Raw genomic sequence first — 24,748 nt, forward strand, 5'->3', positions numbered from 1 at the left:
CATGTCAGCTGGCCAAGGTAAAGCCGCCCGCCCAGGGCCCCGGCACTAACTGGCACCAGCCATGTCTATCTCAGCCTGAAGATTTCCCTTTTGTGTCTGTGCCAGCCAAAGAGTTAGAGAGCTTGCTTTTGAAACTGAGAAAAGGGGGTATTTTTCAGAGATGCTCCTCCATTCTTTTTGTTGCAGTAAATACAGATGTAATAATTTACTTCTCTAAATTGACACTTTGCTCCACAAGCCTTTGAAGTGTAAGTGAAAAATCACAGTAAGCATTCAGTATTTTTGTTCTTGTTTCATTTTCTGATCTTACAGAGCCAATCTCTTGGCAGTACATAGTATCACCTCTCTGTGGACATGGTGTTGCAGGAGAAAGTTGACAGCACAAAGGATACATTTAGATGTGTGGTTGGACAGGCGCTGCCACAGCAGATACTAGGATACAGTATACCCAAAATGCAAATTAGCAATAAATGAGCAAATTATTTGCAGAGTAATGAAACATGCAAATATTGCAGAATTATCCACCTGATGCAATCTGAAGTTCCAAATAGTACAATTGTGTCCTCTTAGGTTCAGTAGCTAGGGTTGTTGACCTCTGTATAAATTCAGTAATCTGGAGTCAAGAACAATCTATGGAAATATTGACTCAATTGTTCACTTCAGGCCATAGCCTCTCACGTGCAATTCAGCAGATATGCACATTGAGTACCCTAACCTCGGACCCCATACTGGCATTAAGAAGAAGGGCTCAAAGAGTCGAGCATAAACAAGACTGATTCTAACAGAAGCACCATGTTTTGATCAGCGAGCTGCTCTTCATCTGGACATTATCTCCTGTCTCAAGTGTTACAATTGTTTAACTTTTATGGGATGCTGCGTGGTCGGGTCTGGCCGACAGGACTTCTGTTTATCACAACTGTCCTGTGCACTTTGATACATGGCTGTCACAACATCACCCTCCCTCCACTTAGCTTACTGTAGGTAGTACCGCAGGCCTACATATTTTTTCAATTGAACCATAAGGTTGGCCGTTCAACAGAACAAAGAGGAAAATGTGTGATTGACTTTAGTATTTCAGCATGATCACTCCACTCCAAAACAAGTCAATTTAGAATTGTGATAAAGGTTGTTATCAGATGGACGTGGCAGTTAGGAGTCTGAGAAAGGCAAAGATAAGAACATAGAATTCTTTCAATAGCGTTTTATCAGCTAGCTACTTGGCACATATGCAGGTTAAATAGCTCGGAAGTGGACCAGGGGAGAGGCATAATTATAGGTTGTATTTTGAAACACAACCAGATACTGAACCACTAAGTGATATGGCAGATCAGTCACCCGTCATCACAGTCCCACTACGTCTTCAGCAGGACAGGACAGGCTCACCCACACTGTGGTGGGGTAGGGGTGGGAGAGTGGAGAATAGATACAGAGTTACAAAAAATAACATTGGGTTCTGGGCACTCTTTCATATGATACAATATTGTAAAGCCCAGCACTAAAGTCAATTTTCTGTCCCCCAAATGTATTTATTTTACTTGGAGGATTTTCGTTTTTTTTTTTAAGACTGTAAAATCACCAAGATTTCAGAAAAAAAATATATATATTTAGGAAATCTGTTCCCAACTATTCCCACAAATAAAAAAAGAGAAATATGTGCTGGTGTCTCAATGTAATCAAGGTGTGAAATGATTGTTATTTTCAAATTCAATCTCTCTTTGGGCTTAGTTATGGTCAATTTGCAGTGTACAAATTAATTTGCTCTGACAAAAAAATCTGAGATTTTCACACGTGGAGTGTTATTACATGTGAACCTGCAAATTCTATTTTCTCACGTTATTGAATTTCATTACATTTGGAGTTGTTTTAAATGTGAAACGGCAATTCAACTTGTGAAAGTGAGATGTCCAGTTGAACATTTTTCACATGTGGAACTACATATTTGATTTTCAGATGTGAACGTTTTGAACATGTGAAACTGCAATTCACATGTGAGGTGAGAACATGTTATGATCCTCACATGTGAAAGGTGGTGCTAACATGTTATGATCATCACATGTGAAAGGTGGTGCTAACATGTTATGATCCTCACATGTGAAAGGTGGTGCTAACATGTTATGATCCTCACATGTGAAAGGTGGTGCTAACATGTTATGATCCTCACATGTGAAAGGTGGTGCTAACATGTTATGATCCTCACATGTGAGGTGAGAACATGTTATGATCCTCACATGTGAAAGGTGGTGCTAACATGTTATGATCCTCACATGTGAGGTGAGAACATGTTATGATCCTCACATGTGAAAGGTGGTGCTAACATGTTATGATCCTCACATGTGAAAGGTGGTGCTAACATGTTATGATCCTCACATGTGAAAGGTGGTGCTAACATGTTATGATCCTCACATGTGAAAGGTGGTGCTAACATGTGAACTCTAAATTTAATACATGGGAAATATGTTTTGTTAAATTTAATTTAAGCTCAACATGTGAAAACAGCTGTGTTGTATTTTTTTTGGAAGCAAAGATTCATGTTGCCTGGTCTTTTATTATAATTATTATATTGCTCCGGCCTCCTGACCAATTGCTCCACAAAAATCGTCCCACAGCAGAATAGTTGCCTGCCCCTAGTCTATTTCAAGCACAGTGTCACCTTGTTCTAAAGCCCAATGAATAAAGAACGAAAGGGTATGGGTATATGGTGCCAACAAGGTAAAGCTGATTGCCTGATAGGCTGTGCATGAGAGAAATTGGATTAATTAGGCCTAATTCATAAAGTCGGTGACGGTGATGCATGCATTAATTAGTAACACAAACACGTTGGTTTCTTGAGGGGGTGAAATGTTGAGAAAACATGCACTTTTAAATGCCCTGAAAGGAAGTGGATTTGCTCCATTCAGAAGGACCTCGTGTTCATGATAGGCCATGCATGCCTTCCTTACAAATTGAACTGTTGGTTGTTTCCATGACTACGAAAACCAGCGCTGCACCAATGACTGATCTTGTGTTGGGCGACACAGCCATTTTCGCTCTCGGGGGAAAATAATATTGTACTGCGGTATTAAAACAAGGATTCTATTCTTGAAATACACACAGGCATACAGGTTAGATAGCAATTATTTATTTGGTGTGTTGCACAGTTTCCCGACCGTGCACTGCATTTACGGTTGGGGAAAACTGATTATCTTCTGTGAAGCATTTGTGGAGCTGCGTATTGTCTTGCGGAAGCTGGTCTGGGATGCTGTCGGAATAGATATCGAACTCATCCCATACTAGGCAACTGATCCAACAGCAGTGTTTGCGCTCTATGGACTGCCTGCCTGCCTGCCTGACTCCTCAAAAACAGGTGCATATAGTCTATAAATCATTTGTGGGAAAATATTTGCGCATTGTATTTCAGGGTCAAAGGAACACACGGTGGCAATTATTGGTAAGTATATTTATTGTGGCAATGGGCACGATAGAGGTGGGATAAATGTTCTGTATCACGGGTATTTAACTAGGCTACTGACTAATCACGCGCTGGAAAGTTATCTAAAGATACATTATTTTTTGCACTGTTATATTATACCACTGTGCTCAAAGCTGACACAGTTGTAAAGAGTTAAAATGTTGTAACATTAAGGGAAGCGTTGTATAACTCCAGCATACGGTCATTCACGTGACGCATTGTCCCATTATTACATGGGATTAAAGCGGTTCATTATTTTCAGAGCAGTTGAAGAGATGTGACTTCAAATCATTCATTTTGACTGATCAAATATAACACTGGTAGTACTGTTGTGTTGTAAACAAAGGGATTGTACCCTATCAAAGGTCAATTTTAAAACGTGTTAATTTGTTATGTTCGCAAGTGTTCTTCTGCATCAAAATGATCGAACTGCCTAGACTGGGTCATGCATTAGATTAGACCTAGGTGATAAAGTGAAGTGACAGCTAGGCCTGTGGAATAACATTGAATTCAGTTAAAATGTTTAAAATGTAAACTATGACTAGAACATGCCAGACATGTCAAACATCCTTGCGTTATATTTATAATATTCAACGATGAAGAATGAGTTATTCCAGGTAAGATTACATCAAGGACGGTCATATTGTGACATCATATCATACATATATTATGTTATATGTTATCATACAGCACACTAGACTAACCAACACATGTTCTATGTCAAGCCCTATGAGAATAGAGTACCAAGGTCATTGAATTAAACTACCATTATACTGTATACAGATGTATAGAAACAAATTAGACCAAAACTTGAATTATAGCACTCACAATGTGTGAAGCTACTTAAACTCCAAATGGTCTTCCCTTTGTAGTACATTTTTTAAAACTATTACACATTCCTGCGCCTGTCTCCCGACCCTTTATATGGGCCCTTGTCGAAAGTAGTGCACTATATAGGGAATATGGTGCCTGTCACTTTGGTATAAAGGGTCGGGAGACAGGCGCAGGAATGCGTAATAGTTAAAAAAAATGTCTTTACCCAAATTAAAGCGTGCCGTGTACAGGAACGGGGACGAAGACCAAACAAACACATATACAAAACACAGGGTTGAAACCCAAACAAACACATATACAACACACAGGGTTGAAACCCAAACAAACACATATACAACACACAGGGTTGAAACCCAAACAAACACATATACAACACACAGGGTTGAAACCCAAACAAACACATATACAACACACAGGGTTGAAACCCAAACAAACACATATACAACACACAGGGTTGAAACCCAAACAAACACATATACAACACACAGGGTTGAAACCCAAACAAACACATATACAACACACAGGGTTGAAACCCAAACAAACACATATACAACACACAGGGTTGAAACCCAAACAAACACATATACAACACACAGGGTTGAAACCCAAACAAACACATATACAACACACAGGGTTGAAACCCAAACAAACACATATACAACACACAGGGTTGAAACCCAAACAAACACATATACAACACACAGGGTTGAAACCCAAACAAACACATATACAACACACAGGGTTGAAACCCAAACAAAAGAGTGAGGAGTACCTTGAATAAATAACACAAGCGCACAATGATTATCACACGGGACGAGACCCGTAATCATCTGCGCAATCCACAATGGCACGAAAGCCAAAACAACATAGCACAGATACTCACACAAAACAATGGACATTGTAACAATAATCGACAGGACACTGGTAAACCAGGATTACACTTATACAATTACTAATCACTGGGAATAGGGGCCAGGTGTGCGTAATGTTCCAGAGGGATCCGTGACAGTGTCATTTGGGACTCTCCCTGTGAAGCATTAATGCATACCACAGATGCATACCTTCCTAGGTTTGGCCATACATCGTCCTATAACACAGTCTGGATACACATCAGCCTTTGACAACTATCAGATATCCAACTCCTCATAGTGTTGTCATATTCCTACACAATTTTGTCAATTTTTTTAAGTTATCACCAGGATGTGACCATCACTGTCAATGGTCAATAAGTCATATAAATGATTTCTCTCTTAGGGGCTGTGTGGAATGAAACAGCTGCCACTTGATAATATATACAGTACTGTAGCTCTCCTCTGGTACTTGCTGTCAGCCAGTTAGTGTGTGTGTATAGATCATGGGGTGTAGATGGACAGCACATTAGGGGAAAGAGCAATGTCATACACCTGTGTGCTGATTGATACATTTTTTACATTTTGAATGCCATTAGGTTCATTTACCTTGGCTCGAGTAGTCGAGTAGAGAAAGTTAACCTACATTTCTTTGCTGTTTGAAGTCCAAACACAGATAATAATTACATAAATAAATAAAGGGCAATGACATTTCACATTGAGAATGTTATTCATTCATGCTGAATTCCCAAGGGTATAAACTGACAAATGCCTATAATACTACAAAGAGCCACCCACTTGTATGGAGTCACTGGTAGGCTAGCCTACCTCTTGGCTCTGAACCTGATTATCCCTAAAATATCAGTCTGTCCTGTCTTAATGGTGTAGCTATCCTCGGCAGGAGAATATGAGTGATGTTGGTTTTATTGCACAGGTTTCTTTGGAACATGTTTGTGCTGACACCTTCAGTCATGGCACATTCTGTGACCTCTTGGGTGAAGGGGGAGTTCCTCTTCCAGGAGACGTCTGTCATGGCCCCCACCATGTCCAGGCTTGTTGGTGCCACTGCCTGCCAATCTCCACAGAAGTGTTTGTCCCAAATTGCACCCTATTCCCTACACAGTGCAAGCCTTTTGACCAGAGCCCTAAGTAGTGCACTACATAGGGAATAGGGTGCAATTTGGGACGCACCCAAGATCTGACCAGGCAGATTTCTATCCAGCATTGAGTTATTGTGGAGCACACTTACTTTCTGGACTGTGAGTGATACAGTATTCTTGCAATCATTCTTGCAATCATATTTCAAGTTGCAATACATTTAGATGTGACTTATAACTGTAGGTTACTTTCCTCACTGCCATAGAGACTATTTGGTTTAAAGCCATCAGTTTATACCTTTGGGAATGCAGCATGAATTAATAACATCTTCACTGTGAAACGTTATTGCCCAATTTTGAAATGTAATTATCATCTGTCTTTCCCTTCAAACAGCAAATAAATGCCACCCGAGCAACGGCCTGTTTACCCCTCTACCATCTAGAAGGTGGAGACAGTACAGGTGCATCAAAATTGTGTCCAAGAGACTGATTAACAGCTTCTATCTCCAGGCCATCAGACTGTTAAATAGTCATCACTAGTCAGCCTCGGCCCAGCACCCTGCCCTGAACCTTAGACACTGTTACTAGCAGACTAACACCAGGTACTCTACCCTGTACCTTAGAGACTGCTGCCTTATGTACATAGTCATGGAACACTGGTCACTTTAATAATGTTTACATACTGTTTTACCCATTTTATATGTATATACTGTATTCTAGTCAAGGCTCATTCTATATAACTACTGCTGTACACACCTTTTCTATTCATATACTGTCCATACTATCTATTCGCAACACTATATACAGTGCCTTCGGGAAAGTATACAGACGCCTTAATTTTTTCCACATTTTGTTAGGTCACGGTCTTATTCTATAATCAAAATGTTTTTTTCCCCCCCTCATCAATCTATACACAATACCCCATAATGACAAAGCAAAAACAGGTTTTGATTTTTTTTGTTGCTAATTTATAAAAAATATATATAAATATATCACATTTATATAAGTATTCAGACCCTTTACTCAATATTTGTTGAAGCACCTTTGGCAGCAATTACAGCCTTAAGTCTTCTTGGGTATGACGTTACAAGCTTGGCACACCTGTATTTGGGGAGTTTCTCCCATTCTTCTCTGCAGATCCTCTCAAGCTCTGTCAGGATGGATGGGGAGCGTTGCTGCATAGCTATTTCGGGTCTCTCCAGAGATGTTCGATCAGGTTCAAGTCCGGGACTGGCTGGGCAACTCAAGGACATTCAGAGACTTGTCCCGAAGCCACTTCTGCATTGTCTTGACTGTGTGCTTAGGGTCATTGTCCTGTTGGAAGGTGAACCTTCACCCCAGTCTGAGGTCCTGAGCGCTCTGGAGCAGGTTTTCATCAAGGATCTCTGTACTTTGCTCTGTTCCCTCGATCCTGACTAGTCTCCCCAGTCTCTGCTGCTGAAAAACATCCCCACAGCATGATGCTGCCATTACCATGCTTCACCGTAAGGATGGTGCCAGGTTTTTTCCAGACATGACTCTTGGCATTCATTCCAGCAAAATATTTTAATAACCTGTTTTTGCTTTTTCATTATGGGCTATTGTTTTTTATTTTACTAGGCAAGTCAGTTAAGAACAAACTCTTATATTCAATGAAGGCCTAGGACAACACTGGGGTTAACTGCCTTGTTCAGGGGCAGAACAACAGATTTTTACCTTGTCTGCTTGGGGAAGGCTTCCGAAGGCACTTTACATATTTATATCCTGGATTTGGACATTGCTGATGTTTCTTCATTTCTATCTTTGTTTATTGTTTTGTATTTTTAGGTATTACTGCACTGTTGGAGATAGAAACATAAGTATTTCGCTGCACCTGCAATAACATCTGCAAAATATGTGTACGCGACCAATAACATTTGATTTGATGTTTTGATACAGTGCTGGCCAACAGTCGCTTGAAAAGCTGTCAACCTCCTGACATTTGTGTCACCTTTTTAAGGGTCTAACCTGTCTCCCTGTAGCCTGAACTGTTGTGGTCTCCCTGAGAACTGTGGTGGTCTCCCTGACAGATCGCCACTGTCATCAGTCATGAACGTCACTGGTAAAAAATAGATCTGATGTAATACGGTCAGCCTTGAAGAAATACTGCACATCACCCACATATACGTTTCCCTTTCGACTTGACAAGAAATTGCATTCCGGCATTCCTTTTAATTGCTTCATTTCCTCACTGTGTGTGTGTGTGTGTGTGTGTGTGTGTGTGTGTGTGTGTGTGTGTGTGTGTGTGTGTGTGTGTGTGTGTGTGTGTGTGTGTGTGTGTGTGTGTGTGTGTGTGTGTGTGTGTGTGTGTGTGTGTGTGTGTGTGTGTGTGTGTGTGTGTGTGAGAGAGAGAGAGTGTTGCCTCCGGAGGTTCAGCACCTGAATTTCAAGACCTTGAAATCCCTCTCTGTACCTTGGCTACTATCTTTCACAGGTTCCAATGGTGTTGATTTACCAAAGATGCCCCATAACCTGCATAGCGCAAATGTTTGTATACTCACAAATGTGTTCCTGTGTATATTCTGTGGTATGCTGTGTGTCACTCTTCCCCAGAGAGAGCCCCAAGAGTATCTTTCCAGCCCCTAGACATACATGTCTGCATCTGAAAATAGCTCAAACCGCGGCAGCGCTGCTTGGACAGGCATGGGTTGACTCTGTCACGTCTTTTGCCTCCAGAAACCAGGATCACACTTGTCGGACCTTAACCCTGCATGTCAATGTGGTGAAATCTGCTGTGCCGCCGCCCAGAAAACAGATATAGGGAGAGGAGCTACATAAAACATCACGGATGTGTTTTCATTCTATCACGTAGTGTGTCTCGCTCTTCATGTCTGGTGAGATATTCCCTATCTTTCTTTGAATGATGTATTGGATACATGCTGGTTAGCTTTCCTGGCTGGTTGCTTGCAGCAGGTAGCCTAGTGGTTAGAGCAGTGTGCCTGTCACTGAAAGATCACTAGTTCAAATCCCTGAGAAGATGAAAAATCTGTTGATGTGCTCTCAAGCAAGGCCCTTAAACCTAATTGATCTAGGATCGCTGTTGATAATGGCAGACCCTGGCTGCGACATTACTCTCTGAGGGTGAGTTGGGATGTGCAAAAAACACATTTCCAATTCACTCATGTGTATTAATATACACTTGAACATGTGTGAAATAGGACAGCTATAAGCACCCACCTAATGATATTTATATATTTCTTTATCTCAGCTGATGGTTAATGGTTTTCTGTGTTAAATGAGGAGGTGATAAATTGTATATTGTACCATTAAGTCAAAAGTGGAAAGAAATAGTATGTCTTCAATTCTTTGACCAATTGGAGTTATTAATACTTTATATATAAGTTTATATAAGTAAGAGCAGTCATGTTCAAGGTTTCCTTTGACCTCAAAATATGTCATTACAGATATGCCACTCTTCCGTAAATCATATTTGTGTGACTGCTGAAGCGGTGGCTGACAAAACATTGTTGCGTCCCAAATGAAATCAATGCCACCTCAGTTATGGATAATGTGAATCTTCACCTGGAAAGCAAAAGACTCACAGGGTCTGGGATGGTTTGACTGTCAGGGTTGAAGTTGAGAGACCTTCGGAGAACTACCATAGAATGAGTGCTGATGATAGAGGCAGGAGAGGGGACATCACTCCATAATGGGGGGGGGTCTTCTAATGGAAGGAGACCAGATAAGTGCAGGGTGAGTACAGTACAACCACTGATGTAGTGTGATATATACTGAATAAAAATAGAAACGCAACAATTTCAACAATTTTACTGAGTTACAGTTCATATAAGGAAATCAGTCAATTGAAATAAATGTATTAGGACCTAGTCTATGGATTCCACAACAGGCAGACATATATACAGTTTCATCAGCTGTTCAGGTGGCTGGTCTCGGATGAACCCACAGGTGAAGAAGCCGGATGTGGAGGTCCTAAGCGGGCATGTGAGGCCGGTAGGATGTACTGCCAAATTCTCTAAAACGACGTTTGAGGCGGGTTATGATAATTAAATGTTAATTTCTCTATCTGGCAACAGCTCTGGTGGACATTCCTGCAGACAGTATTCCATTTGCATGCTCCCTCAAAACTTGAGACATCTGTGGCATTGTGTTGTGTGACAAAACTGCAAATTTTAGAGTGGCCTTTTAATGTCCCCAGCACAAGGTGCACCTGTGTAAGGATCATGCTGTTTAATCACCTTTTTGATATGCCACACCTGTCAGGTGGATTAATTATCTTGGCAAAGGATAAATGCTCACCAACAGGGATGTAAACTAATTTGTGCACAAAATTTAAGAGAAATACACTTTTTGTGCATATGGAACATTTCTTGGATCTTTCATTTCAGCTCATGAAACTTGAAACACTTTACATTTTACATTATATTTCCACTTTACATTATATTTTTGTTCAGTACAGTATGAAATAGTATGGTCTGGGCTTTAGCCCTCTGATGGTATCATTTTGGGTTATAGCAGTGTAATTTGCCAGGTTTATATTTCCTCTGGATGTTCAGTAGGGTATAGTGGATTAGTCAGTGCTTAGTTTACAGTATGGAATGCTGCGCAATTCTGTAAAAGATCATCACTATTGACTTTCACAATGTTAATTTTCCATTAAGTTTTCCATCTATGCAAACTCTGCTCCACTGTTTGATGCTGGTACTTTAGCACATGGTGTACACAACACAATAATAAAAGGTGCAAAACATCAAGTGGAGCAGCGGACGGATGCAGGCTTGCCTCAGGTGGAATGCCGGACGTATTACTCAAGTCCGTGAAACCACGAGAAGGAGCGCAAGGCCATGTGCAAAAGATGATTGCGCAATACGTATAAGATTGTCAATCCTCAGTGGGCAGGAAAGAGCTCCTTATATGAGCGTGGCAAAGCCTTTCAAAACATATTTTAAAGCAGAATTCTGGTACCGATTATAAAAAGCTAGTGTTTCACATTGTTGCCATAATTATACTACTATGTTAAACAGGACTCAAGTCCTGTATATCAGGGCAATATTTGACACTTATGCAATATTTGACATTTATGCTTAATGTATGTATTTATAGCTGCGTAAAAAAGCTGAAAATCCATAATCCATGCGCAGATAGTTTTATTAAAGTAAATAGAGTATGGAAATAATATGGCAAAAATACATATAATAGCATTTAGCTTCCACCCTTCAGTGAATATTATCCTATAGTTCAGGGACGAGTTCAATTCATTTCTGTGCCATTAAAAAAAGTAAAGAAGGCAGTCCTACAGTAATTCATAAGGTGGTGGACCCATGTAGTCAGTGGCCTTAAAGATCAGTACCCTCCCTCCCAGAAGGAGACAGACTTTCTGGCAGCTAGCCTCTTTCTCTCTCTCCAGACTGGCAGCTAGCCTCTCTCTCTCCCCAGACTCTCGGGCAGCTAGCCTCTTACTCTCCAGACTATGCAAGTTAGCCTCTCTATCTCTCCAGACTCTCTGGCAGCTATCCTCTTTCTCTCTCTCCAGACTCTGGCAACTAGCCTCTCTCTCTCCCCAGACTCTCTGGCAGCTAGCCTCTTTCTCTCCAGACTATGCAAGCTAGCCTCTCTAATTCTCCAGACTCTGGCAGCTAGCCTCTTTCTCTCCCCAGACTCTCTTGCAGCTAGCCTCTCTCTCTCTCTCTAGACTCTCTGCCAGCTAGCCTCTCTCTCTCTCTCTAGACTCTCTGACAGCTAGCCTCTCTCTCTCCCCAGACTCTATTGCAGGTAGCATCTCTCTCTCTAGACTCTCTGACCGCTAGACTCTCTCGCTCCAGACTCTGGCAGCTAGATTCTCACTAGAATCTCTGGCAGCTAGCCTCTCTCTCTCTCTAGACTCTCTGGCAGCTAGCCTCTCTCTCTCTCTCCAGACTCTCTGACAGCCAGCCCCCCCCCTCTCTCTCCAGACTCTATGGCAGGTAGCATCTCTCTCTCTAGACTCTCTGGCAGCTAGCCTCTCTCTCTTTCTCCAGACTCTATTGCAGGTAGCATCTATCTCTCCAGACTCTCTGGCAGCCAGCCTCCCCCTCTCTCTCCAGACTCTATGGCAGGTAGCATCTCTCTCTCTAGACTCTCTGGCAGCTAGACTCTCCCTCTCTCTCTCTCCAGACTCTCTGGCAGTTAGCATCTCTCTCTCCAGACTCTATGGCAGCTAGCCTCGCTCTCTCTCCAGACTCTCTGGCAGCTAGCCTCTCTCTCTCCAGACTCTCTGGCAGCTAGCCTCTCTCTCTCCAGACTCTCTGGCAGCTAGCATCTCTCTCCAGACTCTCTGGCAGCTAGCCTCTCTCTCTCTCCAGACTCTCTGGCAGCTAGCCTCTCTCTCCAGACTCTATGGAAGCTAAACTCTCTCTCTCTCTCCAGACTCTCTGGCAGCTAGCCTCTCTCTCCAGACTCTATGGCAGCTAGCCTCTCTCTCTAGACTCTCTGGCAGCTAGCCTCTCTCTCCAGACTCTATGGCAGCTAGACTCTCTCTCTCTCTAGACTCTCTGGCAGCTAGTCGTTCTCTCCAGACTCTCTGGCAGCTAGCCTCTCTCCAGACTCTCTGGCAGCTAGCCTCGCTCTCTCTCCAGACTCTCTGGCAGCTAGCCTCTCTCTCTCTCCAGACTCTCTGGCAGCGAGCCTCTCTCTCTCTCTCCAGACTCTCTGGCAGCTAGCCTCTCTCTCTCTCCAGACTCTCTGGCAGCTAGCCTCTCTCTCCAGACTCTATGGCAGCTAGACTCTCTCTCTCTAGACTCTCTGGCAGCTAGTCGTTCTCTCTCCAGGCTGTGCTGGAGGGCTTGCATGACCGGGGTATTTTTAGCTTTGTACCACCGTGAAGGAGTGACTTAGCTGTGACCGTACCGCTTTCTTTAAACACAGCTCATGTCTCATGTGTTTTTGGTTGTATTGTGAGGAAGTGTTTGGTATCTTCTGTTGGTGTTTTTTGAGCATTAGTGTTTTTGAATTGACTATTAAATGGGTCTTAGTGCATTATCATTTGTTTCATGTTTGTTTACTATTAAATTAGAACACATCTAGGATCTAATCATTATATCTGTCAGAGATCTGATGAGCAGGCTGTTTGAAGCTCCCATTTTGAAACTGTTATCTGAGAGATGATCTTGTGTTAGAAGACGTCTTAGAAGACTCATCTTTCTTAGCTTATTAGTTGATGATCAGCAGGGGATTTCTCCAAAGGTTAAACACCCAATTAACAGATGCTTCTCAGACCCCAGGGACTGGCCACTAGTGGAAGGAATTTAGGCTGAGTACCAAATGTCCCCCTATTCCCTTTATAGTACACTACTTTGGACCAGGGCCCATAGCGCTCTGGTCCAACGTAGTGCACTGTATAGGGAATAGGGTGCCATTTGGGACGCATCATTAGCCGTGCTGACCTGCTGCAGAGCGGAGGCGGCTGTGAATCTCCTTCCCCCAGGAGATATTTGTTTGATAACATTAAGGAGAAAATTCCAGCACCATGCCTGCTAAGGGGTGCTTGTGTATGCATTGCCTGGCTGCCACTTAACTCTGGTTGGCACTGTGCAGGGGTAGGAACACAACCCACTACCCTCACTGAGACAGTCTGAGAGACACTGTAGCATTTTATTACTGCCTGCTGCCTGTCTTCATCTGACTCCTCTTCATACAGTATGTGTTAGGATGTGTAGAATATAGAGCTGTTGACATGGCTGTGTACAATATAGAGCTATTGATATGGCTGTGTAGAAGATAGAGCTGTTGATATGGCTGGGTAGAATATAGAGTTGTTGAAATGGCTGTGTAGAATATAGAGCTGTTGATATGGCTGTGTACAATATAGAGCTGTTGATATGGCTGTGTACAATATAGAGCTGTTGACATGGCTGTGTACAATATAGAGCTGTTGATATGGCTGTGTAGAATATAGAGCTGGTGACATGGCTGTGTACAATATAGAGCTGTTGACATGGCTGTGTAGAATATAGAGCTGTTGACATGGCTGTGTAGAATATAGAGCTATTGGCATGTGTCACGACTATCACCGAAGGTGGCTCCCCTTCCCGTTCGGGTGGCGCTCAGCAGTCGTCGTCACCTGTCTACTAGCTGCCACCGATCCCTTTTCCCCTTTTCGTTTCGTTTGGTCTAATTGGGTTCACCTGTTCCTTGTTTGGGGGTTTGGGTTGGGGTTATTTAAGTTCAGTTGGCCCGCCTGTGTGTGTGTGGGCTTGTTTGCTGTTTTTGGTTCAGGAGTGTCCTTTTCATTTATGTCTGCTTACAGCGTGTGTACCGGTGTTGTACATTTAGGAGTGTTTTACGCCTGTGTTCGACATTACCCTCTTTTTGTTCGCTGTTGTTGGTCCGGAATAAATGGTTTTCCGAATCCTCTGCTCTCTGCGCCTGACTCCACACTGATCACTCTTCTAAGCCTGACAACATGGCTTTGAGTGAGAGTGTATGTAGAATATAGAGAGCTATTGACATGGCTGTGTAGAATATAGAGCTGTTGACGTGGCTGTGTAGAATATAGAGCTATTGACATGGCTGTGTAGAATATAGAGCTATTGATATGGCTGTGTAGAATATAGAGCTATTGACATGGCTTTGAGTGAGTGTATGTAGAATATAGAGAGCTGTTGACATGGCTGTGTAGAATATAGAGCTATTGACATGGCTGTGTAGAATATAGAGCTATTGACATGGCTGTGTAGAATATAGAGCTATTGATATGGCTGTGTAGAATTTAGAACTGTTGACATGGCTGTGTAGAATATAGAGCTATTGATATGGCTGTGTAGAATATAGAGCTGTTGACGTGACATTGAGTGAGAGTGTATGTAGAATATAGAGCTATTGACATATCTGTGTAGAATATAGAGCTATTGACATGGCTGTGTAGAGTATAGAGAGCTATTGACATGTCTGTGTAGAATATAGAGCTATTGACATGGCTGTGTAGAGTATAGAGAGCTATTGACATGGCTGTGTAGAGTATAGAGAGCTATTGACATGGCTGTGAGTGAGAGTGTATGTCGAAAATCTGTCAAGCTGGGAAACAGCCAATTGGGGCTAGTGCATTCTCCTTGAGGATCCATCTTGAACGAGCCTTTGACTTTTTAAGGAATGCATCATGCCAGTGCCTGCCCAGAAAGTGCAGTGCAGGACTTTAACAGTTACCCCTCGTGGCTTGCAATGACAGGGTTCTGAAAATGCAAGATTTTATCTTGTTCTGGGTTCCTCATGATCCTTTTTGTACCTCTACCTACTGTAGATAGATAATGTGGCAAAGAATGATCCCATTTGAAATAGTTGTAACAGAGGTTGGTGTAAGATAGGCGTAAGCTCCATCCTCCTCTCCCTCTCACAGGTACACACTTGGAGCGGTGCCGTCAAACTGTCATCTTACTAGCTCACAATTCAGTGTAGTCTTTTCTCTTTCCCAACAACACATGTTCTTATAATGACACGGAGTACCAAAACACAGCAATTAAGTGAATTATCTCTGGTTCTTAACATATAATCCCCAGAAATGCCCTGTGTACTGTCCTCCAGAATAATAAAGTAGATGAACAACACTTAAACTGGCCTGTCCTTCACTTAATGTGATCCAGAAATCCATTTTTAGGTCGCTTAAGACTTGTTTGTGTTCACATTCTTTGCTCACAAATATACTCTACATAAATAGCCGGAATCTAATTCAGTAGGGAAGCAGAGATTTTGGATGCCTTTTCTCCCAAGCTTTCTGTATTTTCTGTGCAGAGAGAAGTCTCTTCTCTCAGTCCTGCTGTGGCTCAGATGCTGTGTGATTTTAGCTGGGAGAGAAGCTTGTAGAAGATCAAGATAGGTTTTAGTTGGTTGAAAACCATCATAGTCTGTCTGCACTTCTTCCAACTCTCCAACTGCACATGATTTAGACTAGACAGGTATTTTATCGAGCATCAAACAACATCATCAAACAAGGCAATCCGTTTACACTTTTACATTAACAGGTTCGTAATGTGTAATTCTTTGATAGCAGTTTTGTGTATTGTGCATAATAGGCTACTTTTATATTATTATGGTTTTGTTATTTTGCCTATTCCAATCACACCAAGTGACAGTATTTGATGTGATTTATAGCCATGTTAATATGTGCTTTGAACCAGCTAGATGCATCTGTAAAAGAGCCTGTTTCTCTATGTCGGTCCCAAATGGCACCCTATTCCCAAAAGTGCACTACTTTTGACCAGAGCCCTATCAAGGGAATATGGAGCCATTTGGGACACATCCACAGTGTGGAGCAGCTTGGCTCTGACCTCTGAAGGACGGGTGAAGTGCAGGTTGTTATACTGCTGTATATACATGGAACAAAAATAGAAACGCAACATGCAACAATTTCAAATATTTTACTGAGTTACAGTTCATATAAGGATATCAGTCAATTTAAATAAATAAATTAGGCTCTAATTTATGGATTTCACATGACTGGGAATACAGATTTGCATCTTTTGGACACAGATACGTGGATCAGAAAACAAGTCCGTTTCTTATGCGACCACAATTTGCCTCATGCCGATCTCCTTCTCATAGAGTTGATCAGGTTGTTGATTGTGGCCAGTGGAACGTTGTCTCACTCCTCTTCAATGGCTGTGCGAAGTTGCTGGATATTGGCGGGAACTGGAACACGCTGTTGTTTATGTTGATCCAGAGCATCCCAAACATGCTCAATGGGTGACATGTCTGGTGAGTATGCAGGCCATGGAAGAACTGGGACATTTTCAGCTTCCAGGAACTATGTACAAATCACCAGACAATGGGCCTCAGGATCTCATCACGGTATTTCTGTGCATTCAAATTGCCATAAATAAAATGCCATTGTGTTTGTTGTCCGTAGCTTATGCCTGCCCAAACCATAACCCCACTGCCACCATGGAGCACTCTGTTCACAACGTTGACATCAGCAAACCGCTCGCCCATAAGACGCCATACACACAGTCTGCCATCTGTCCAGTACAGTTGAAACCAGGATTCATCCGTGAAGAGCACACTTCTCCAGCGTGCCAGTGGCTATCGAAGGTGAGCATTTGCCCACTGAAGTCGGATACGATGCCAAACTGCAGTCAGGACAAGACCCTGGTGAGGATGACGAGCACGCAGATGAGCTTCCCTGAAATGGTTTCTGACAGTTTGTGCAGAAATTCTTCGGTTGTGCAAACCCACAGTTTCATCAGCTGTCCGTGTGGTTGGTCTCAGACGATCCCACTGGTGAAGAAGTGTGATGTGGAGTTCCTGGGATGGTGTGGATACAAGTGGTCAGCGGCCGTGAGGCCGGTTGGAGAGACCGCCAAATTCTATAAAATGACTGTGGAGGTGGTTTATGGTAGAGAAAGGAAAATGTCATTCTCTGGCAACAGCTCTGGTGGACATTCTTGGAGTTAGCATGGCAATTGCACGCTCCCTCAACTTGAGACATGGCATTGTGTGTGTCTGTGGTGTCTGTGGTGTTGTGTGACCAAACAGCACATTTTTGGGTGTCCTTTTATGGTCCGCAGCACAAGGTGCAACTGTGTAATGTTCATGCTATTTAATCAGCATCTTGAGATACCACACCTGTCAGGTGGATGGATTACCCTGGCAAAGGAAAAATGCTCACTAAAAGGGATGTAAACAAAGGTGTTCGGTGGGGTTAAGGTCAGGGCTCTGTCTTGGCCATTCAAGTTCTTCCACACCAATCTCAACAAACCATTTCTGTATGTACCTCGCTTTATGCACAGGGGCATTGTCATGTTAAAACAGGAAAGGGCAACTAAGGGGCCTAGCCCGAACCATGAAAACGTCCCCAGACAATTATTAATCCTCTACCAAACTTTACAGTTGGCACTATGCATTGGGGCAGGCAGCGTTCTCCTGGCATCCTCCAAACCCAGATTCGTCTGTCGGACTGCTAGATGGTGAAACGTGATTCATCACTCCAGAGAACACTTTTCACTGTTCCAGAGTCCAATGGCAGCGAGCTTTACACCACTCCAGCCGATGTTTGGCATTGCGCATGGTGATCTTAGTCATCTGTGCGGCTGCTCGGCCATGGAAACCCATTTCATGAAGCTCCCGACAAACAGTTCTTGTATTAATGTTGCTTCTAGAGGCAGTTTGGAACTCGGTAGTGAGTGTTACAATTGAGGACAGATCGGTCCCGCTCTGTGAGCTTGTGTGGCCTACCACTTCGCGGCTGAGCCGTTGTTGCCCCTAGGCGATTCCACTTCACAATAACAGTCCACTTCCAGTTGACCGGGGTAGCTCTAGCAAGGCAGAATTTTGGCAAACTGACTTGTTGGAAAGGTGTTATCCTGTGACGGTGCCATGGTGAAAGTCAATGAGCTCTTCAATAAGGCCATTCTACTGCCAATGTTTTGTCTATGGAGATTGCATGGCCGTGTGCTCAATTTTATACACCTGTCAGCAACAAGTGTGGCTGAAATAGCCAGATCCAGTAATTTGAAGAGGTGTCTACCTACCTTTGTATATATAGTGTATGTTGACTACGATGTTACTTTAGATAATATGGTGAGCTAGCAGTTATGATATGAAGTTTTCGCTTGGAAAACAGATGGAAGGGGTGAGAGGAGGAGAGCGAGTGGATGCGAGAAGGAATTCAACGAGCTGTTTGTATGTGGCTATGAAAGTAAACTGTTTGCGTGTGAACGGAAGCAAATGGAACAAAATGGGGATTAGCATACCTGAATTTGTCCAATAGAAACTCTCGTTTGCAACTGTTGTACTAATGACTACACATAGGTCAGCTTGATGCAGGCAAGAGTGTTCAAGGCAGTATTGAATGTGTCACTGTCTGTCAATGTGACACTATCTTTCACCTACGCTGAACTCATAGGCTAGGTTGTAGCAACCTCATGATGGGTATAGGGAACATTTTAGCATCATGTAGTAGCCTGAACCTATCGGTGTTTAAACTGGGTGAATGGAATATCAATGACAGTCATCCAATATGCTGTAATAGAAATAAGGCCATACTCATAAGAAAATGTATCGTCCTCCCTCATCTTAAACAGCACCGACCACCACTGATTAAGACGGGGATATTACTTAAACAGCCATATACTCTAGTAAGTAGCTATCAATCTATGTACCATTTTATGGATGTCTGAAATTCTCATCTCTATTAGGGCCAATGGTTAAATACATGGTTTATTGTCCTGAATGGCCACTGCATTGAGGAAATGTTAGTTGTTCGTGGCTGGTAACCAACTTCCTACAGACATATTATATACATTTTAAGTCTTTCCCTGGAAAGCGCAGAACAATCCCCTCCTGGAACTCCTCATTGTCATGCCTGTGGAGATCGTAGTATGTTGACTGAATACCATGTGGGAACCATAGAAATAGAACCAATCTTGTCTTTCTAATCATACTAGTTCTGTGGTTGGAACATTGGGTCCCTGTCTCGTCTCCATTGCTCCTTGTCATTGAGGTGCCAGGCATAGGTTTCATGGGTTTGCCAGGCAAGAGTGTGACTTAACATCAAGTGTGAGACGATTCCTGTCTCTGTGGCTGGCCAAGCCCACCATGGGTTGCCCAAAAGAGGACTATAAATGGGCATCAAACAAGGAACAGCCGAGTCACCAAGATGGCCGTCGCCACCGCCACAAATGTAAAACACACATTATGCTATAGGCTAGGGGCTAAAATGATCATCATTCATCACCTTAGACTTAACTAATTTGAAAAACTGTTGGGTGGGAATGCAGTCCACATTTAAAGGATGAACCTTACAGATATTTTCTATGCAAGTTGTACTAGTTGAGAAGTAAGAGGTGGAAGGGCTTGCATTTAAATATCGTATTATGCTGTATTGTGATACAGTACAGTGCTTCTCTACTACTGTCTGGGAGATGTAAGAACTCATGATTTGATTGTTAGAGGCGCTGTACTAATTGAATATCAAAGGGAACTCTCGGTCTGCACAAAAGTATCTGATTAATCTAATCAACAGTGTGTCTCACCCGTGATACTCTGCACTGAGTCAGCCAGGTCAGGATGTTCCTGTGTGTTCATGAGCTGTATCCCCAGTCAGTCCTCATTAACGTAAGTAATGACATTTGCCTCTACTCAGCCATCTGGGTCCTGGCTCTGCTTCCTAAGATTGCCTCCTGGAGTAGGATAATTAAATGGATAGTATGAGGAAACTTGCTATAACTCTTGCAGACAATATCAGAGACACTCCCACTGCCACACCCTCTACTGCCTCACTTCCAGGCTATACCGTACCATCTACTTCCTCACCTCCAGGCTATACCATACCATCTACTGCCTCACTTACAGGCTATACTGTACCATCTACTACCTCACCTCCAGGCTATACCATACCATCTACTGCCTCACCTCCAGGCCATACTGTACCATCTACTGCCTCACCTCCAGTCTATACTGTACCATCTACTGCCTCACCTCCAGTCTATACCATACCATCTACTTCATCACCTCCAGTCTATACCACACCATCTACTGCCTCACCTCCAGTCTATACCATACCATCTACTTCCTCACCTCCAGGCTATACCGTACCATCTACTGCCTCACCTCCAGTCTATACCGTACCATCTACTTCCTCACCTCCAGGCTATACCGTACCATCTACTGCCTCACCTCCAGTCTATACCGTACCATCTACTGCCTCACCTCCAGTCTATACCGTACCATCTACTGCATGACCTCCAGGCTATACCGTACCATCTACAGCCTCACCTCCAGGCTATACTGTACCATCGACTGCCTCACCTCTAGGCTATAGCATACCATCCACAGGGTGTCCTGTGATATTCCATGCCCGTAGGGTGCTGGCTGTCTGACTTTCTGGCTGGCTGTCTGATTAGCTGGCTGCTCTAGCCTCTAGGGTTTCTCAGGCTGCCTAGTTGGTGTTGGTATGTGGGTCCAGCCCTGATCAGGCTGTCTGGTTGGTATGTGGGTCCAGCCATGATCAGGCTGGCTGGTTGGTATGTAGGTCCAGCCCTGATCGGGCTGGCTGGGTGGTGTGTGGGTCCAGCCCTGATCAGGCTGGCTGGTTAGTGTGTGGGTCCAGCCCTGATCAGGCTGGCTGGTTGGTGTTGGTATGTGGGTCCAGCCCTGATCAGGCTGGCTGGTTGGTGTGTCCAGCCCTGGGACTCTCCCTCCCCTTTTGCCTCTCCCTCCAGCAGCTGTGTCGCCATGAGTCTGCTCCCTTGAAATATAATATCATCATCTGTGCTTCATTTATCGCTGGCAGGCCTTTACAACCCCTGTTTAATCCCTGCTACATTTGTGTCTTTGAGAAACAGAACCCTCTGATGACTGGCTTTGAGAGAGGAGATGTGTGAAGATTTATTTGGGGTCTGACTTTAGGAGCCTCCTTTTTTATTAGGACGCCATATTAAGTAACTCCCCCCCTTCTCTGGTTTAGATCTACGACTGGGAACATGACTTTAGATGTTCAGCTGATCACGTTGCATGTTTGTCTTGTTGTAAGGCATTTCTAGCATTGATTGGTACTGTTGGTATATTTAGCTGCTTGTCAATAGGAGTGTTCTGAATTGATCAATAAGCTTCCACTGGTGCTGCAGGCGTCTGCCGCTGCATCGCCATGGAAATTGATAGGAGAACTACATGTGATGCATCATTCCTCATCATTCCATCATGCATTGTCTATAACTGTCTGCATTTAGAAACAAAATTATCACAAAAATCGCTTGCGCTAATCATGAGGAAAAATCAGTCAATAGTTCACACAGTTTTAATACAAAGATGGAGCAGGTGCTTCTGTTTCTGTCCACAGCTGTTCCCTCCAGTGTGTGTCAGCAGAAACATGTGTATGTCAGGCATGTGGCCAACAGAAGGCATACTGTACTGTCTGTCTGCCATGATGCATGTACTGTCTGCCATGATTCATGTACTGTCTGCCATGATGCATGCACTGTCTGCCATGATTCATGTACTGTCTGCCATGATGCATGTACTGTCTGCCATGATGCATGTACTGTCTGCCATGATTCATGTACTGTCTGCCCCAATGAATGCACTGTCTGCCATGATTCATGTACTGTCTGCCATGATGCATGTACTGTCTGCCATGATGGATGTACCGTCTGCCATGATGCATGTACTGTCTGCCATGATACATGTACTGTCTGCCGTGATGCATGTACTGTCTGCCATGATACATGTACCGTCTGCCATGATACATGTACTGTCTGCCATGATACATGTACTGTCTGCCATGATGCATATACTGTCTGCATGAGGTCTGAGCCAACATTTTACAGGACAATCAAATAGTGTGAGTCATGAGATCACGTTGTTGTACAAAGGAACTAATACAGTATTTAAACGACCTAGGTAAGCGGTGTCACCAAGAGACTAGAAGAGCCATATGCCATAAGAGGAAGCAGGTAGCAGAGTTTATACCGTCAGGTATTTGGTAAATATTCTGTATGTAGGCCTATCCTTCCTCAAGGTTGTAGAGCAGCAGAGATCTCTTCCTTCACATCGTCTCTTCCTTCCTTCGTTGTGCAGCGGTACATTACAGCCTTGCATTATCACATGCCTTATTAAGCATTGACGCACGGAGAGTAGTGATGGATAAAAGCAGGCAGACCAATAGGCCAGGTTTCTGAGGACTGGCTGGAGGTGGACTTGGATACAGCGTTGCCTGACTGCGTGTTTCTGTGGTAGAACTCGGTTCATTTATCACCTTTCACAGTCTACCTGCCTCGGAATCCTAAATGGCACCCTGGTCAAAAGGAGTGCACTAAATGGGGAATAGGGTGCCATTTGTGATTCATGCTGATGTTCAGGTAGATCTTCCTGCCAAGCTGGCTGCTCCAGTGACAAATATACTACTTTGGGGACAGCCTGCATTGCACTGTGTTTCTAATACTACTGCAGTGCTGACACAGGCAATGTCAAATGTATAGTGTATATCGAGACTTTGTTTTGTAAATACCAGAACAACACAATTTCATACGGTATAGAATAGGATCTGTTGAACAGTCAGCCTCAGATACCACAGTGTGCCTTTAATCTGTTACGGGTGAAACAAAAGACTTGTCTTTCTGTTTTTACAGGATAGTGTAAAGTGCTGCTGCGACGAGAGACCTTCAACATGAATACAGGTGTGTATCTGCCAGTGGACAGTTTTATCGCTCTTCTTCCTCAGGTCTCTTTGAATATCATTCAGCCTTTTCTTTATTGAAAACAGCCACACAAACCAGTCCTCTCTCTGGGCCTTTGTCCGACAGAGCTGCAAGTGACTGGGCTTCATCTCATGGCTCTCTGGTTAACCAGGCCTGTTTGTTAGTCTCATTTGTGGGCTTGACTTTTCTCCCAGATATTAAAGGAAGCTCAGTGGCTTACAAAAGAACTGGGTATTCCACACCCCAGATATGCAATGAATACAACCCCCTATTTAAAGTAACTGATTGTTTACCCATGTCTACGTCCAAGCCAGGCAGCTCTTCCTGTAAGCGGCAGGCCCTAGCTAGGATGCTTTTAGTATGAGTCATGAGGAAATCATAATTCTGCCTCTTCTTATTGCAAGGCATTGTCCATGTTGGCATTTGGGATAAAAGCTATTTTCTCAGTTGCATGTGATTTGATTATTTGGGATTTCCTCGCATTCCTCTTATTAAAGTACTTGAATAAAAGCTGGCATATCACTTTTCAAAGCCATTAAAATGATGATGTATTAGAGCCTACATAGCTTCTTATGGAACAATCCTCAGATCTATGCATTGTGCATGCAGTCACTCCCACCGTGAGAGATAGGCCTGAACTATGCACCACAACGCTACGCTTTCTGATGTGTTTTCTGCTGTGTTTTCTGCTGTGTTTTCTACTGTGTTTTCTACTGTGTTTTCTGCTGTGTTTTCTGCTGTGTTTTCTGATGTGTTTTCTGCTGTGTTTTCTACTGTGTTTTCTACTGTGTTTTCTGATGTGTTTTCTGCTGTGTTTTCTGCTGTGTTTTCTGCTGTGTTTTCTGCCGTGTTTCTGCTGTGTTTTCTGCTGTGTTTTCTGCTGTGTTTTCTGCTGTGTTTTCTGCTGTGTTTTTCTACTGTGTTTTCTGCTGTGTTTTCTGCTGTGTTTTCTGCTGTGTTTTCTACTGTGTTTTCTGCTGTGTTTTCTGCTGTGTTTTCTACTGTGTTTTCTGCTGTGTTTTCTGCTGTGTTTTCTGCTGTGTTTTCTGCTGTGTTTTCTGCTGTGTTTTCTACTGTGTTTTCTGCTGTGTTTTCTGCTGTGTTTTCTGCTGTGTTTCTGCTGTGTTTTCTGCTGTGTTTTCTACTGTGTTTTCTGCTGTGTTTTCCGATGTGTTTTCTGCGAGAGCTGCTCTAAATGATGCAGGATATGTTTCCTATTATCAGCTCATCAAATCTACAATAGAAATGGATCCTATTTCAATGTGCTGTACATATTTTATGTCCGTATATTCAGTACCAAAATTCGAATTACATTTTTCATTGCGTTATGTGACAGAATGCTTTATTTAATGTTATTGGGATCAGGCATGATTTGGGTTAATC

General features: G+C 43.1%; 1 protein-coding gene across 1 annotated transcript in view; it reads left to right on the forward strand.

Moving 5' to 3' along the window:
- The first annotated feature begins 2,937 nt into the window (after positions 1-2,937).
- The window catches only part of sorbs2b (sorbin and SH3 domain containing 2b), a 73,687-nt gene continuing 51,876 nt past the window's right edge, over positions 2,938-24,748 (forward strand). Inside the window, exons 1-3 of the mRNA XM_031791375.1 lie at positions 2,938-3,343; positions 8,922-9,079; positions 23,297-23,344. Of these exons, the coding sequence (XP_031647235.1) occupies positions 23,335-23,344 (10 nt within the window). The 5' untranslated portion in view covers positions 2,938-3,343; positions 8,922-9,079; positions 23,297-23,334. The remainder of the gene's footprint in view (positions 3,344-8,921; positions 9,080-23,296; positions 23,345-24,748) is intronic.

The sequence above is a fragment of the Oncorhynchus kisutch genome, linkage group LG15 (genome assembly GCF_002021735.2).
Source record: "Oncorhynchus kisutch isolate 150728-3 linkage group LG15, Okis_V2, whole genome shotgun sequence".
NCBI classification, from domain to species: Eukaryota; Metazoa; Chordata; class Actinopteri; order Salmoniformes; family Salmonidae; genus Oncorhynchus; species Oncorhynchus kisutch.